This window comes from Drosophila navojoa, chromosome X, assembly GCF_054131105.1.
Source record: "Drosophila navojoa isolate 15081-1374.11 chromosome X, UAZ_NAV_1.0, whole genome shotgun sequence".
NCBI classification, from domain to species: Eukaryota; Metazoa; Arthropoda; class Insecta; order Diptera; family Drosophilidae; genus Drosophila; species Drosophila navojoa.
Genome location: NC_142895.1, coordinates 14,797,045 through 14,813,720, shown reverse-complemented (window position 1 = coordinate 14,813,720; position 16,676 = coordinate 14,797,045). Strand labels below are relative to the sequence as shown.

The following is a 16,676-nucleotide window of genomic DNA, read 5'->3' as shown; positions in this document are numbered from 1 at the left end:
TCATATTATATACATCTCTCTCTCTCTCTCTCTCTCTCTCTCTCCATCTCCATGCCACTCTCATAGTGACACAATACCTGATCCACTTCAATGAAGCCCTGGGCGTGCGGCGAGCGTGATGTTCGCCATTTGGCAACGGCCACGCCCACAAATACAGCAGCCATTAGGGCGATGCCAGCGAACGAGAGCGTGAAGTAGACATTGCGCCCCTCCTTGGCCGCGTGCGCGTGCGCAAACTCGCGACGCAGCGAGAAGCTCTGCAAAGAGAACGAGAGAGGATAGGCTTTAGGCAGATGCGGCACGAGGTGAGGTCGCCGCAGTTGAAATACCGATTCGCGGTGGCCCAGGTCGTGGGTCATGAAGTGCTGCACCTGCGGCTCGGCCTCCTGGTGGGCCACTGCGGCGGCCACATCCTCAACCGCACGCTGCACGGCGTCGTCGTCCACCGTTGGCAACACGGTCTGCACCTTGGTGCTGCTGCAGGAGAAGAGGAAACGGAGATGCGTTAGAGAGGAAGCAGAAGCGGAAGAAGAGACGGGCGTGCACCCACCTGACTGTAGCCTCAGCGTACTCGGCATCGGCCAAGTCCTTGTCGCTCTTGGTTGTGTCGAGATTCAGATTGGGCACGGTCACCAGGCCAGCGGCTCCCTTCAGCTCCTTGCTCCTCTCCTGCTGCTGGTATTGCTGCTGCGGCGATAGCTGCTGCTGCTGCTGCTGTTGTTGCTGCTGCTGCTGCTGCTGGGACATCTGCTGCTGCTGCTGCTGCTGCTCGGCCGCCTGCGACTTGAGCATGTCGTCGACCTTCTTGGCCTCCATGCGCATCTTGTCCTCGCGTAGCTTCTCGCGCTCGGCGGCACGCTGCTCCTTGCGCTGCTTCTCGGCCAGGCGCAGGCGCTCCTTCTCGGCCACCTTGCGCTCGATCTCGATGCGATATTTGTCCAGGATGCCCGCCTCCGCCTCCTCGCTCATGCCCAGCGAGGAGCCGGGAATGTCGTCCTTGCTGCGCAGCGCCAATATGTAATCGTTCATCAGCTGGGCAATCTTGGCCGACAGCTCCGGGTAGCGCTTCAGCATGGTCATCGACTGATTGACCGCACGATCGATATCAATGAGACGCTCAAGGGTGCGTGGTCGCTCCGATGCGGCTGCCTCCAGTCCGCCCGGGCCGCCCGAGTTCAACAGATGGCGATAGTGGGCCAGGGCATGGGCCCGATCCTTGTGCAGGGCGCGCAGCAGCTTCTGCAGACACTTCTCCACATGATGGGCCTGGCAAGCAGAAGAAGAAGAAGACATTTCATCAAAGGTCCGCTCCTCCGCTTGCGCTGGCAGAATATACTCACATTCGGTGGCTGCTCCGTGAGGGCCTCCGTGTAGCAGGTCATGGCCTCGCGCTTGCGCTGGTTGATGTGGGCGAGGACGCGCTGCTGGTGCATGGCGGCCAGTTGGTGCTTCTCGGCGTTGCCTTCCTCCTCGAGTGCCTGAACAGAAGTCTAAAATTACATTCCCATATAAAGACGTATTGCACACCAAGAGAGAAAGATTATCAGCACGATGTTGGAATTGAAAACTTTGGATAGTTTCTTTCGATCGATCGATAGCAATATCGATATCAATTTCGATTGCAAATTCGCTTTCATAGTACAGTTACGTTTCGCTACTATTTCAATGGCTATAACTTGTGTTAGTACTGTGTGGGTGTGTGTTTGTGTGTGTGGGTGTGAGTGTGAGTGGGTGTAGGTGTGTGTGGGTGCTGGGACGTGATTGTGCTCTAATAGCTCGTGCACTGAGTGCCACGAAAATATGTGGAAATTGCCAATGAACTGGAATGCGAAATGGAATGCCAAATATGCAGCCGAAGTTTAAAAGGAATTTTCCACTATGAATATTTCTGGGAGTTCCTATTAGCAGTTGCTCTCCTCTCTTCAATTGAATTTCAATTTTAAACTCAATTTGCCCGCCTTCAATAATTTCCTATAAAATCAACTTTCGACTTTTATAGAAGTTTGCTTTGTATAATAACTTGTACCAGGCATATATGCATGAATATTAATTCTTTAACTAATATGCAGTAATTTATTCTTTCATAACGAATAAAGAGTAGAATATCTAAGGCGCAGTTCTTGGGACCAGGGCACATTTAAGCGTGAAGACTGAGGTTACGAGAGAAGGGGAGAGACAGAGAGTGAGCGAGCGAGCTGGAGCTATGCTTGCGACAATTGAATTGAGGTACTTAAGAGCTGGCATATGTATGTATGTGAATTAATATGATTGCTGTATATGTAGGTAGAGGCATATTTACATGACTAGATAAAGGCCATTTATATGATGTATATAGCTAGATATATCTTTTATGTATGCAGTAAGCGCAGCAGTTAGAGTACTTGATTTTGATTAAAGCCAGATATGCACCCACAAAAAGAGAGAGGGGGAGAGGCAGACAGAGTGGGTGTAGGGTGTGTAGCTGTATATGTACGTGTGCGTGTCTGTGTAGAGCTGTTTGCTGAGCTGGTTGGTTAGTTAAGCGCTAATTGAGATGAAATGAAAAGAGCGTCGTTAGCTAAGGACTACACGAGTTCAGCGCGTTTAAAGCCAATCGGTTTCAACTACGTGTGAGCACCTCTCGAGTCGGAGCTGTACTTTGTTACGGTGTTGAGCAGTTGCTTGAGTTATCTTGCACATCATTGATGCGATTGTCATTGTTATTGTTCTCTATGATTACAATCTGATGCCTCTTTCGCTCCCATTTGCCATACATGGATACACACACAGAGAGAGTAGGAACTACACGACTACACACAAACAGACATATGTACGTATATGCATATATGGACAGCATTAGCTGCGTTTACGTGAAATACAACTGAAAAGTCGAGCAGGAAATTATAGAACCGAATACATAGGGTGCATAAGCACGTGCATTGTGATGGTGCGGTAAATTATAAACTAACTAGAATTATAATGGAAATGATTTTGTTTATAGCACAAGTGTAGGGCTGGGGCTGGGGAGGCGGTGCCCAGGCGGTGTCAAGCTGTTGCCAACTGAACAACTGTGCCACTTCTCCCCAAAGACAAACACACACACACTCACACATATATGTATATACAAAGTTGGTTTCGAATAGAGATAGAATGAGTTAGTGCGTGAGACAGAGATAGATAGAGAGACAGAGAGAGAGATAGCCTTAAAAAGAATACACAATAGAACTATGAGAGGTTAGGCTGGACTTGGTTTAGGGATACAACTGGGCTCACATTGGGCGGCTTGGGACAGGACTGGGGGCAGGGAGACGGGAGACGGGGTAGCTGGAAGGGGTGCTGGCAGTTGGGCACAAACCTGGAAACGTGCCGTCATACGCTGTTTGAAGCTTTGCGCTGCTTTTGGATCGGCCAGGCGCATGTCCTGGTACTTCTCCTCGAGATCCGACCAGTCCTTCATGACACGTGTGACCTTCTCGCGGTGCGATTCCTCAAGGCGCTGTTGGGCTTCCTTTGTTTAGAATATGTTTTGTTTTTTGTTTGATAAATAAACCTGCGCCCTCAACGTAAACACTTACTTTCTGACTTACTTTGTAGCTCTGGTGCTCGTAGTGCGGGTCGAAGTGCGTGAAGTACGGATCGGAGGTGGGCTGAGCGGTCGACGGTGGTGCACCAGCTCCTGCCACAGCAGCGGCAGCGGCGGCGGCGGCGGCGGCAGCAGCAGCAGCTGCCGACAATTGCGGCGTACCAGTCACCGGCTCCGGCTTCGAGATGGAGGGTTTGCTGCCCACTTGCTCGGCGACGGTCAGGCTGGCGGGCGAGGAGGACATCAAGGGGATCGGGACCTGGGATTTCAGAGCGGGCTTGGCGCCACTGGAGCTGCCATTGGGGTCCCAGGCGTCGGCAATGCCGGCCACATCGCTGTCCGAGCCGGCGCCGTCCTCCTCGTAGATGTCGCTGTCCTCGCCGCTGTCGTACTCGGCATTGATGTCGTCCAGGCCGCTGCTGTTGGCATCGCTGGCTGTGCCGGTGCCAGTGCCAGTGCCAGAGCCGGTGTTGGAGCCGGTGCCGGTGCCGGTGCCGCCGCCAGCGGCTGCCTCATCGGCGACCATTTCGTCCTCCTCGTCATCGCCCATCAGATCGTCCTCGTCGTCGTTGGCGTCCTTCGAGTAGTTCGAGTCGTTGCTCTCATCCTCCTCATTCACGCTCAGCTCCACGTTCGCATTGTTCAGCTGTGCCGGCGGCATGACGGGAATATCGGTCTTCTTCACGCGTATCTCATCGGCTGTAAAGCAAATCGAAAGTTTAGCATGAGCACCAGAGTGTGCGTGTGTGTGTGTGTGCGTGTGTGTGTGGGTGTGAGAGTGTGCGTGGGCCCAGCTGTGAACAGCAGCGCCACTTACTTTTGAAGTGCTTGGGGCAGCAGACGAACTCGACGCCCGAGAAGAGGGAAATGCCGCAGGGCAGCAGCATGGCGAAGCTGCGCATCTGCATGCCCCGCTCCTGGCAGGCGGCGGCTCCAGTCTGGTTCCATCGCACGAAGGGCCAGCAGCGCGACGCGTTGTGTATGTGGTCGAAGAGGCAGCCCTCGGGCACCAGCAGTGCGTCCGATTGGAATGGTCCTTCTGAAGCCAAACGAGATTGTCGCAGCATTGTCGGTTGGTTTTCAATTTTCATTTTGATTTTCATTCCGGTTTGGGTTTTCATTTCGATTTCGATTTGGTGGTTTTTTGGTTATGGAAAAGCAAATGGTTCACATTGGTCGCGTGGCGCTCAGAGCTTAATCGATTCGGACTTACCCAGGCAACGGAACGGCTTGATCCAGCGATGGGCGCCCTTGCACTTGGCCGCATTCAAAGAGCCCTGGCGACACCAGCCGCCGATCTTCTGGTAGTGCGACGATTCCACAATATTCGTAATGTCACGGTTCGGATAGGCCTGCAAGCAGAAAGAGCAGACGAGTAAAGTTAGTTAGGAAAAGCAGAGCGAGCCAGAGAGATAGAGAAACATTGCCAATGTGATGTGATATCATATTTTGCCTTTCTAATAAATACTATTTGGCCAATCAATCGATTTTAACATATCGACAGAGCATGCAAAGAGCTTTTGAGTTATTTTTGCTGTTAACTAATAGCTCTGTTAAAGAAACAGCTGTGCTGTGACGTCACACTTTCAGCTTGTGCTCTGTTATCCCACTTCAAGCTGAGACTTTGTAAGTGCACCAAGGCAAGCAAAATGAATTTACAATTAGCTTAAGCTCTAAGGTCAGAGATGATCTTGAGCTTGAGCACTGCAGTGGCTTAATTTAGCAATTATCAATGTAAGCTCCAGCACTGTTAACTTAACAGAATTGCGAGATCCATGCAGCCATTACCAGCTACAGCTCTGTTGGCTTAATTGCTAACACTGTTGGCTTAACATAGTTCGGCTCAAATAGAACTTGAAGTGATTTGCAATTTGCTCGATTGTTTCAGGATTGCCATCACATCAAGTCAAACGCTGCACCACGTGCACACACATGCACACAGAAATTCAGATTTGGCATAGGCAAACAGCGCTGCCAACTGTTTTGACAAACTCCTGTCAGCCGAGGCATCTGACATTGTCAGAATTTCTTTCTGTTCCCATTCTGCTGACGAGTGCCGGTGGTGTGATTGCATTTTGCAAATTTCAAAGCAAATAGAACTTTTCACGTCAATCAATTGGAATTGAAAGCATTGAAAGCATCGAATTTGGCCGCATTCTCAAACCGGAATATCAATGTAAGCTGTTATTATTCTTATTCTTGTGCTACATTTGAAATCAAAACAAACTGAATTGGGAGAGTCTCGCACATGTGCACACATAGACACGCACACATATGTGTGTATGTACATATACACAGACACACAGGCAGCAGAGGCTTTTTCTTTTGGCCACGAATAAAACGTTTGAGTTTAGCAGGAAACGGAGCAAAGTTTGTGTGCAGTCTAGCAATATTTTGAATTCACTTTAATAACAATATTGTGTCTAAATGTGTCTAAGCTTGGGAGTTACGAGTCAAAAATTCATGCGACATTATTCGAGCAAGTGATAAGTGAAATGAATGGCAAAGGGAAAGAATATGCTAGAGTTAGAGACAAAAATATAAATTTGTACATGTGTATGCATGTATGTATGAATGTATACATGTATAGATGCATTTATGAATGTATACATGTATAGATGCGTGTATGAATGTATACATGTATAGATGCATGTATGAATGTATACATGTATAGATGCATGTATGAATGTATACATGTATAGATGCATGTATGAATGTATACATGTATAGATGCATGTATGAATGTATACATGTATAGATGCATGTATGAATGTATACATGTATAGATGCATGTATGAATGTATACATGTATAGATGCATGTATGAATGTATACATGTATAGATGCATGTATGAATGTATACATGTATAGATGCATGTATGAATGTATACATGTATAGATGCATGTATATTCATTGTCTTTTTGTCTAGCCTTGAGCAATAGCTAACTACTTTATCCAATATATGATTGTCATGTTTATCTAATATAATTCGCAGTGAAGCGCAAAAGCTTCTAGAGTTTTGGTTAGCCTGAACCAGTGGCCCATTTCCATTTCCATTTCCATTTCGATTTGCCATTTTCCACTCAAGCGTTTATTTCAACTGCGTCAACAAATCCAAATATTTATTTGTTCCTGTGTGGGGCATGTGGCATGGCAACAGCAACAGCAACAGCAGGAGAAGCACCAGGAGTGGCAGCAACAGCTAAACATTATCATCAGCATCAAGTTTGACTTGTGCCAAGTGGCAGCAGCAGCAGCAGCAGCTTGTGCTCGAGTGTGCGTGCCTTCGACTGAAGGCGCACGTATGTAAATTGAGTGCAGCCAAAAGCCTTGGCTTCGATTTTGACACCTGACTGCTGCACACAAACACGCACACATGTACGCATACTCAATCAAAATTGGAGCACACACACACACATACGCACATGCAAGTGGCTCTAAGTGGGCAGCCGCCTCCTGCAACAATGGCAACGGCACTCGGCGTGTACATAATGCGCGCACTTGCCACTCGAGGATCGATGGAGGAGAACGAGTCCAAGCCAAGCATCGCCGCTAATGTTGATTAGTCGTTGGCATTCGATGCGTGCGCGTGTATCCATGGCCCCTATATCTATTACTATCTATACCCATATCCGCATCCGCCCACTCAATGTGTGCGTGTGTGCGTGTGTCCATCCTCTGGGGTAATTCAAAGTGGATAAGCGGTTAAATCATTATATATTTATAGGCTACAATTTCATTGTCTGTGGTGCGGCATTGCTTAGCCGAGCGTTTGATGCGTTCTTCTCTATTCCATTCTTTTCTTGTTTGGCCAACGAGCAGTAAAACTTTAATTGGCCGCCCAGTTTGATTGACTGCCCAAATGACTGACGGACGGACGGACGGACGGACTGACTGACTGAATGGCCTTATAAAATATCGTGGCCATACACACATGTGCATATGCTTCTATATGCGGTAAGTGTGTGTAATAGTGTGTGTGTGTGTGTGTGCTCGAGTGTGTGTGTGCACTACATTTGTTTCAAACAATTATGTGCCGAGTGCCACACACACAAACGCACGCACACACACACACACACACACACATGCATGCATGCATGTAACACCCAACAGCTCATGAAAATGAGGCCTTTTTAAATGTTGTTTGAGTGTTTTGCTGCAAATAGCACACACGCACACACACAAACACACACACATACATACGCATACACACACATTCACATACAAATACACATGTATATACATACATACATATAAATATAAATGCACATATATGTCCACATACTGATACACATACACCGATCCATATGTATACACACACACACACACACACACACATGTATACTCACACACACAAAACGAGTGCAAACGAACCGCTTGACGCTGAGCCATACGGCCAGACAGTTAGTCCCTATCGTAGACCCCGCCCGCCCTGCCTCTCCAGCGCCTCCGTCACAGCTTTTGGCGTCCAGTAGGCCTTCTGTCGAGCCCTGTGTATGTGTCCTGTGTGTGTGCCTCTGTGTGTGTGTACAATGTATTGCCGTATAGCTGTTGGCAACCAGGCTAAATAAAACATTAAAAGCACAAAATAATGATGCTGATGCATGTCAAGTCAAACTGAAAACCGAAACCCCAAAGGCACCCAAGCCCGCACCACCACACTGGAAATAAAACAAAAACCCTACAAGGCCTCACACTGTGTGTGTGTCTGTGGCTATACATTCACATATATATATATATATATATATATATATATATTTATAAATATATAAGAATGTGTGTGTGTAGTACATAATCATACACATAATGACACAGCGACAACCACTTGAATCGAGCATGTCCTTAGTATTGGTTCAGCATCGCCATGTGCTTTATCTCGACGAAAGTATGTATTCCATTTTGTCCTAAGCTTTCATTCTTCTACCATTTATATTTATATTCCACACTTTGCTCAATGGCAAGCGGGACTTCATGAAAGACAGTCTTATAGAGACAGAGCTAGCTTTCTGCCTATTGCAAGATACTCAAAGCGGTAAAACACATTGGGACCTTGTTTTATTTTCCTGTATAACAGTTTCATGTACAAGAAAATATAAAATTATAATTTATATATTTATACGTTTGGCTTAACATATGTATAGCAGTATAGCGTCTAATTTTGTAAAATTACTGGTATATTCAATTGAATAAAATATAACTCAATTAGTATTCTAGTTTAGCTCTAGGCAACACCTAATATTATCTTAAGGTAATGGAATAACTTATCAACCCGCTTTTAATATATGTGTCACAGCTTCGTATAACAGTTTCGTATAACAGTTTTATATAACAGTTTTGTATATCTGCTTCGTATAACCGTTTCGTATAACAGGTTTGTATAACAGGTCTGTATAACAGTTTCGTATACCAGTTTTGTATAACAGTTTCATATACAAGTTTCGTTCGCTTTAAAATCCTCTGTAATTACATTTCGCTCCAATTCGAAAATTCAATATGTTAAGCTTTCTATATGCTTTCGCATATAACAGTTACCATGGCATGGCCCAGCACTCAGGTGCTAAGCTACACACCTGTCATCTATTTACACGCCTCTGGTCGGCTCGTCTTGTTATCCTCCTTTTCCCCAATCAATTAATGTTCACTTTCATTAATGCTCTCCACATAGAGTGTGCCCAACTGTTATACAAACCTAAGCTGACAGAACAATCTCTGCCATCGCGCCTAACAGGCCAACTGTGAAATTGGTTGCCCACTGTGCGCACGGTGTTCGGACGGCCGCTGCGATAGCGTGCGTGCGTACGACTTGATATACGGCAGCCACCCCCACCACTTCCCTCCGCCCACGCCGCCCTCTTCGGTTGGCATTTAAAGGAAAATGTAAAAAAAAGGAGGAAGAAGAAAAACGCACATCATCAGCAGCGGCAGCGGCGACGTCGACGTCGACGTCATTCACACAACGGCCTCAGCCTGACCAGCGTCGGTCGAAGCTGCTGCTGCTGCTGCTTCTGCCTGTGGGTGACTCTGAGTCCGTCATTTGCTTGGTCGTTGGAGTATATAAACGTGCCAACCGAATGCGCAAACCAACCAACACACTCACACACACACACACACGCATACAGGGAAAGAAACACTTTCACACGAATACGTGAAACTGTGGCAGCAGAGCGCTCTGTAGGCTCACTGGCTGGGCTCTTGGGTGTCCTGGCAACACCCCTCCCTAAACCCCACCACGCTAACCGCTGCGCCCGCCCCTGCGGTCCGCCGTCTTGCAGTGGCTTGGCCCGTTCGGGCTTGGCTAAAATGTGTTCGTTATACTTGGCTTAATCAAAACATATTCAACCGAGCGTGAGGCTGTTTAAGTGCTTCGCTCGAGAGAGCTTGCCGCAAATACATACGCAGCGCCAACTTATTGTAACAGAATTTGATTCTTTTGTTTCCATAAGCACACACACACACACATACATGGGCACTTGGTTGTGGGGTAAAATGAAAAGCAAATTTAATTGTATAAAATTAGCAAAATGCGCGGCTCCCATGTGAGTCTGTGTGTGTGTGTGCGCTAATGACAGACAAACAATTAAACTTGACATTTTCTCTATTGTCCCACACACACACACACATGCAGAGAGAAGCACGCGTGTTTTTCTGTTGTCAACTGTACATGCGCTTATCCTTGAGCAATGCAATTAGACAAGTTTCAATCCAACGGCAACAATGGCAGTTGAAACAACGCAGCCAAACAACAGTTGACACACACACACACACACACACACGCACACACACGCACACACAACATTAACAACAAGATGGCGTCGCCACATATTGAACACAAAATGGCGGCCATCACGGCAACAACAATACAACGTGGCAACAGATTGCGCCTCGTCCTTGATGTCAAACTTTTCTATATGTATGTATATCCTTAGATATTATATTTTTGAGCGCTGTCTGTCTCTGTCTCTGTGTACGTGTGTGTGTATGTGTGTGTGTGTGTGTGTGTGTGTGTATCTTCAATCGATATCTATTAATACATTGTGAAATTGTGCGCTCGCTTTTGACGCATTCTCAGCTCGCATTCGCCAGACGGACTCAAACTTCTTTGGCTTGATTGATGATCCCATTGCGTTCGGCTCGGCTCGCACTTTTAATTAATATTGAAAGTTTGGCTTAAGTGCATAAATAATTCTAAATTGGCCTCGCTTCTGCCGTTATCAGGCGCGCGTCGACTTTCCGTTCGCTTTTTCCCAATAATTGCATGAGCCACGCCCACATTTCAATGCCGGCAGCTCAATGCTCGTTTCCTTTTCTTTTTCCTTTTCTTATTCTTTTCTTCTTTTTTTTTGGGTTTTGGCTTTGGCGCAGCGAATTTGTTTGTGGGCCACGCCTCCATGCAAACAGTCGACTTCTCTCTCTATGTGTGTGTGTGTGGCGTTGCTGCAGCCGAACGCGTTATTGAAAATGATTTTTTAATGCGGCATTGCCGCGAGCCTCGCAGCGCGTGGAGTGCGCCGCCATCTCCTGCTACTGCTTCTGCTTCTGCTGATGCTCCTGCTCCTGCTCCTCCTCCTTTGCCATGGCTGCTGCTCAGCTCTCTTGGCACTTATGCGTGCGCGGCCAACTCATTTTGTGGCAACTTCCTATTCGCGTTTTGCCATTCAAGGCTTTTTCTTGGTATTTTCATTTTCGTTTTTGTTTTCAACTTTAAATTTGAATTCTATATACATTCTGTTGGGCTTAAAGTGCGCCGGGGCGTGACCAACGGCAGCATTTGTTTGCCTACGCCAAGCTGCTGCTGCTGCTGCTGCTGCTGCTGGGCTTGCTGTAATTTAAGCCATTTGCCGCACAGCTCAAACAGCCATGGCGTATACGTATTTTTAGTTCGACTACAGTTAGAGCTAGAGCTAGCGCTGGCCGCCCCCACAAATGCCTGTGGCCAACAAACAGTGACCGCTGTGCGGCCCCAGCTCACAGAATCTGGGCGCTCGGCCTTCGCGCGTGTTTTGGGTCTCAGCGCGTTGACATTGAAATTGTAAAAATAATTTCTCCTTTGCCACGTTTCAGGGCAACACACACACATACGCTCTAGCACAACCGCACACATTTAAAAACAATGCGGGTAAAAAGGCCAAATGCTGTGTCATTTCCATTTGTTTGCTGTTTGTTTGTTTGTTTGTTTGTTTTATTTTGCCTAAGTTCAAACTTTTGTGTTACAAAGTCATTTCTGTCAAATAGGCTAAGCAAACATATTATTTTAAGTTGACTTTCTTTTATTTGGTCATCTTCCCCCTCTCTCCCCTCTCTCTCCCACTCTCTTACTGTGCGTGTGCGTGAGCATTATTTAAGCTTGGTTAGACATGCGTTGTCGCTCGCTCAGGCGTTTAGTTACACTTTTAAGTGGCATTTGCCCATAATGCGTATACGCAACGTGGCATGAATAAAACAACCCAAACAAAACGAAAAAACACCGCAGCGTGAGCTACATATTAGATAAGCGAAACTTGCCGAAGAACTTGCCATTCTTGCTGGAGTCAGATCAAAATCTAATGCTATTTCCTCTATTTACATAATTAGCTACGTATGTTGGGAGTTTCAGTTGTATGATGAGTGAGTTTCCGCTTCTCTTTATTTTTCTCTATTTCTTGTGTTTTTTTTTTATTTCCTATCATTATATGTTTGTATCCGCACTCGTTTCAATATTGCTCTTCCTCCTTCCCTCTTTGTCTCTCTTTGTCTGCTTCGCTCGCTCTCTGTCTCTTTTTTCTTCGCTCTCTCTATTCCCCTCCTTCGCTTTTTCTCCACAATTTACGTTTCCCTCTCTATCTTTTTTTTCTCTCTCTCATTCGATATCTCTATCTCCCTCTCTCTCATTCTCCTATTTATCTCTCTCTCTCTCTCTCTCTTTCGCTAACTCTATCTCCCTCCTTCGCTCATTCCGTCTCTATCCCTCTCGGTCATCCTCTCGCACTATCTCTATCTCTCTGTTTCTCATTATATTTTACTATCCATCTGTTTCTTTCGCTCTCTCTCACTTTCTTTTTCTGTCTCTCCTTCTTTCTTTTGTTAACTTGGCTTATTTTTCTCTCTCTCTCTCCTTTCCGTTGCTTCATCGTTTCTACTCTCTTTATATTATTTCTTATTACCATCGCTTCTTAACATATGTAGTTCTCTCTTTCCTTCCTTTTCCTTCTCTCTCTTTAGCTCTTTAGGTGAATACATCTATCTCCTTTTCCTACAGTTTCTTAGCATTTCTTTGCAATTCTCGAACTTTCGCTTTCGATTTCCCTCTCTGGCATGCACATGACCCAAATCTGTTATACAGTTTCGCTATTTGATGCATGATTATGCCAGTCGCCACAGAACTGTTCTAACTGTTATACACTGCTCTAATGTGACAGCTCTTTTAGCTGAAACATATATTCGATATGACCAAAAAGTCGAATCTCACGCATTTCTCTCTGACCGCATCGCTCACACACACACACACACACACACATTTGTATGTATATGTGTCTGTCCGCTTGGCTCTTTGGCTGCGTACATGTGTATGTACATGCAATACATCACCTTTAATGGGCATTTTGTGTTAGCAGGCATTTAGCCCTAAATGCTTTGGCAACGTTACAAACAATTGAATTAAGACTGGGCCGCTGCACAATTGTGGGCAGAGCGGCTCCGCTCGCCGAGCGCGCCACCAGCCATTGCTACTTTGCGATTTTGTAGCCATTTAAGGACCAGAACCAGAACGAGAACGAGAACGAGGTCCACATCCACATCCACATCCACATCCACATCCACATCCACGCTCAGCCCGTGTGCCTCTGGCTCTAGCTCTAGCTCTGGCCCAAGCCCATTTGTTAGTTGTGGCCTAATGTATGTATGTGTGCGTCCGTCTCTTTCTATGCTTATCTATTTATCTCCCTGCTGCTGCTGCCGTTGCTGCTGCTCTTTATGTATTGGCCAACTATATTTAGCTTTCATATACACACTCATGCATGTGTGTGTGTGTGTGTGCTTTGAATGGCTCGTTGGCGACTAAACTACTTTTTGCCTGTTCAGTGAGTTTCAATGGCCGCGCGGCATTTAATTATAAACATATCACACACACACACACACACACGCACACATTAATATTAACATCTATGTATGCATATTAGACAAAAATAACAACAACAACTACTACAACAGAGGTCCATGTTTTTGTAAGCCAATTGGATCAGCATGATGGCCCCAACAATTTTTATTAGCAACTCGAGTCGAGCAGCAATTACAGCGCGCATTTCAAAAACAAACAGCTATTTATATAGTATATGCATATAGGCATATACAAATGAAACAAATTGATAGACCTACCCACTCTCCCCGCTCTTCTCCATCCATCCACTCAGACTCGAGCTGTGCAAATTATCGAGATGCATTCGGCTGCACGGCTCGAATCAAATAAGGCAAACCAAATGGCATTAGGCAACAATTTCAACTATTTAGAGCCCTTCAATGGCTGCTCATTTGAAGAGAGAGCGAGAGAGAGAGGGAGGGAGAGTGAGAGCGAGTCAATACATAATATGGAGCTATGGGTATTACTCAACTCTCTCACTTTATTGATTAGAGTCTATCCTGGAGAGCGCACTCGAAACCTTTATGGCATAATTTTGATCAAGGCTCAAATTATAGAAAATGCGAATGATAAATGTTGAACAAGTTATTATATAAGGCAGAGTGTTGCATATAGCTTATGGAGATGTGCACAGCTAAGCTGATTGAACGCCGTCTATGAGCTACGTCTGTCTGTCAGTTTAATTTCATTTCGGTATGTATGTATATAGGAAGGCAGAAACAGTCGTAGATTGAGACTGGAAATGTTATCTACTTATTTATTAGAGATTAGATTTAATATAAAATCTTAAGAGCTCGGGCCTGTGGCTCTAGAAATAAATGTATTACTCTGTCTTAAGAATTTAAAAGAGTCCAAAATGGGGGCACATATTTAAATATCCATTTATCATATACATATGTGTCTATACATATATGTGTCTTCATTAGCTACACCCAAATTCCATTTTGTTGCAGTTCACCTGAGTTTGTTTCCATTCTCTCACTCAACTTGGGTTCTATTGAAGTTGCGTATATAACAAGACTTAAGAGTTGCAGGCACACATCTTGACGTGGATCTATCAGAAGTATACCAACTATGATATACCAATTTTTGACCTACAAATACATCAAATATCTCGTAAGCTTTTGCTCTGCTAAGCGCATGGCCCCAAGGCCAGTGCGACCCAGTCGTGATCTAGCCATAAATCAAATTCCCCCCTCAACTTTACTTTAGCTATATATCTCTTGCTCCCCAAGGAAAATAATGATAATAAATTTAAATTAATAAAGTTTCATAATAAGAATCTTTTCTATAAGGAAATAAAAAGGGTCAATAAAGCTTTTTCCATTGTGAATGCTCGTAAATTTCATGTTTATGCAGGCTCCAAGAACTAAATCTTTAGATCTATTCCAGCTGAATAATAGTTATTAAAATAATAAATATTTAACGTAACTAGTTTAACTATCGTAGGAAAAGCATAGAGTTGATAAGTGAGCTAAAGTGCAACCGCGTTATATCGATATGCCTCGCAGCATTGTGCAACACTGCTCATCAAAACAGCCCTGCATTTGTGAACAGGCAAAGTTCTTAACGAAAAATTCTTCACACACGATTCTATCAAATAAGTCAAGTCAAGGCAAAGCTCAACCAGTCAACCAATCAACCAGTCAATCTCTATTACGTTCTCTGCTTTGCTTGCAGATGATGCTCAAGAAAGTAACCCTTCGCTCGACGGTGCTCTCCTGGGTCATCTTCGTGTTCTGCTTCATGGAGCGCAAGCTGCAGATGAGCGGCACGGCCGTGCCGATCGCCATAGTGGGCGTCCTGATAACCGTGATGGTGCTCCATCTGCTGGTGCAGCATCACGGCCTGCTGCCCGAGCTCAGCTGGCGCCTTATGTGGCCGCTGATCTCGTTCAAGGTGGTCCTGTGGATTCTGGTGCAGCTGCTGGGCACGGTCGCCCTCTCGGTGCTCTGGACCCATCTGCTGGACGATACCTGCGATGGGAGCTTCTGCGATATATTTGTGAGCCGCCTGATGCTCGGCTGGACACTGGCTGGCTATGTGATCTATGTGCGGTTATGCCAATTGGCGGCTGCGATTGTGGCGGCTCGCAACGAAATCGAATTCTTGACCTTCTGGTTTCAGTTCCTAAAGATTTAATCAACTGCCATGGAAGAGACAGCCTTGGCCTCGGCCTGGGTCTGGGCAGGGGTTAAGTTTGTCTATGCATGCGTGTTGCCATTAAAGCGAGTAAATTGCATTTTGAAACATAAATCGCATCTAAATTCAATTAGCTGCATTAACTGCCAGGACTCTGTCAGCTTTTAGCTGGACTGGACACTGTGTGGAAGTGTGGAAGGGGGGTTAGTTGTTGGCGGGGGCGTGGCCAGTCGATGCACTTGCCACATTTGTAAGCTCATTTGCCGCACAATCTCATTAACTGAGGCCAAGCGTGGCACAGCAGAGCAGAGCAGAGCAGAGCGCGCCCTCCATCATATCGTTAATTAGGAAGCTTTTGTAATTGAATACTCGGAACTGTACTCAACTGAGCATAAATCTAATAAGCCATCTATTAACTATCAGCAGCTACGATTTAAGATTGAATGTGGCCAATAATTAAGTTTAAATATCGTAGGAATACTATGAAATACTATACAATAGAAGCTGGCATTATTTTCATGGGCCAATTGACTTTTGGCAGCTTAACAAATTGCATTCATTAATTAGATGGCATCGAGTATCGAAACTGTGTCAAATGCGCATTAGTAAGGCAATAGATGATGGCTTCACCCCGACCTGGCCATGCGAATCAATGAATAACTTATATACAACATACATACATACATACATATGTATGTAGATGTATGTATGTATGTAGTTGTACATTTTGTATTATATACAATGCAAATGGTAAATAAATATTTGATAGATAGGGGCGTGTGGGGGTGTGCGGGGGGGCGGAGGCAAATTGTTTACAAAATGGGCCCAAAAATCAATGCGTGTTCAATGCAAATGAGCACA

General features: G+C 45.5%; 2 protein-coding genes and 1 long non-coding RNA gene across 16 annotated transcripts in view; 1 reads left to right on the top strand and 2 right to left on the bottom strand.

Annotated features, from left to right (window-relative positions):
- LOC149090638 (uncharacterized) overlaps nt 1–16,676 on the bottom strand; it is a 194,102-nt gene that overhangs the window by 1,158 nt on the left and 176,268 nt on the right. The window lies entirely within an intron of this gene.
- Appl (amyloid-beta-like protein) overlaps nt 1–16,676 on the bottom strand; it is a 61,371-nt gene that overhangs the window by 1,158 nt on the left and 43,537 nt on the right. The window contains exons 4-11 of one of the 14 annotated variants that reach the window (XM_089265159.1): nt 4,776–4,914; nt 4,380–4,601; nt 3,555–4,261; nt 3,335–3,487; nt 1,341–1,490; nt 551–1,266; nt 330–474; nt 78–257 (exon numbers count right to left, since the gene is read on the bottom strand). In XM_089265159.1, coding sequence (XP_089121285.1) covers nt 78–257; nt 330–474; nt 551–1,266; nt 1,341–1,490; nt 3,335–3,487; nt 3,555–4,261; nt 4,380–4,601; nt 4,776–4,914 — 2,412 coding nt within the window. Of the gene's footprint in view, nt 1–77; nt 258–329; nt 478–550; nt 1,267–1,340; nt 1,491–3,334; nt 3,488–3,554; nt 4,262–4,379; nt 4,602–4,775; nt 4,915–16,676 lie in introns of all 14 variants that reach the window. The other 13 variants (XM_089265163.1, XM_089265169.1, XM_089265158.1 and 10 more) reach the window with 13 other exon arrangements.
- On the top strand, nt 5,598–15,830 carry LOC115564529 (uncharacterized). Its single transcript, XM_030388931.2, has 2 exons — nt 5,598–5,738; nt 15,354–15,830. The coding sequence occupies exon 2, from the start codon at nt 15,354–15,356 to the stop codon at nt 15,813–15,815; it is 462 nt and encodes a 153-aa protein (XP_030244791.1). The 5' UTR covers nt 5,598–5,738; the 3' UTR covers nt 15,816–15,830.

Bases quoted from the DNA above. Each gene is read 5' to 3' on its own strand.
- LOC115564529 (XM_030388931.2), top strand. From the start codon at position 15,354: ATGATGCTCAAGAAAGTAACCCTTCGCTCGACGGTGCTCTCCTGGGTC.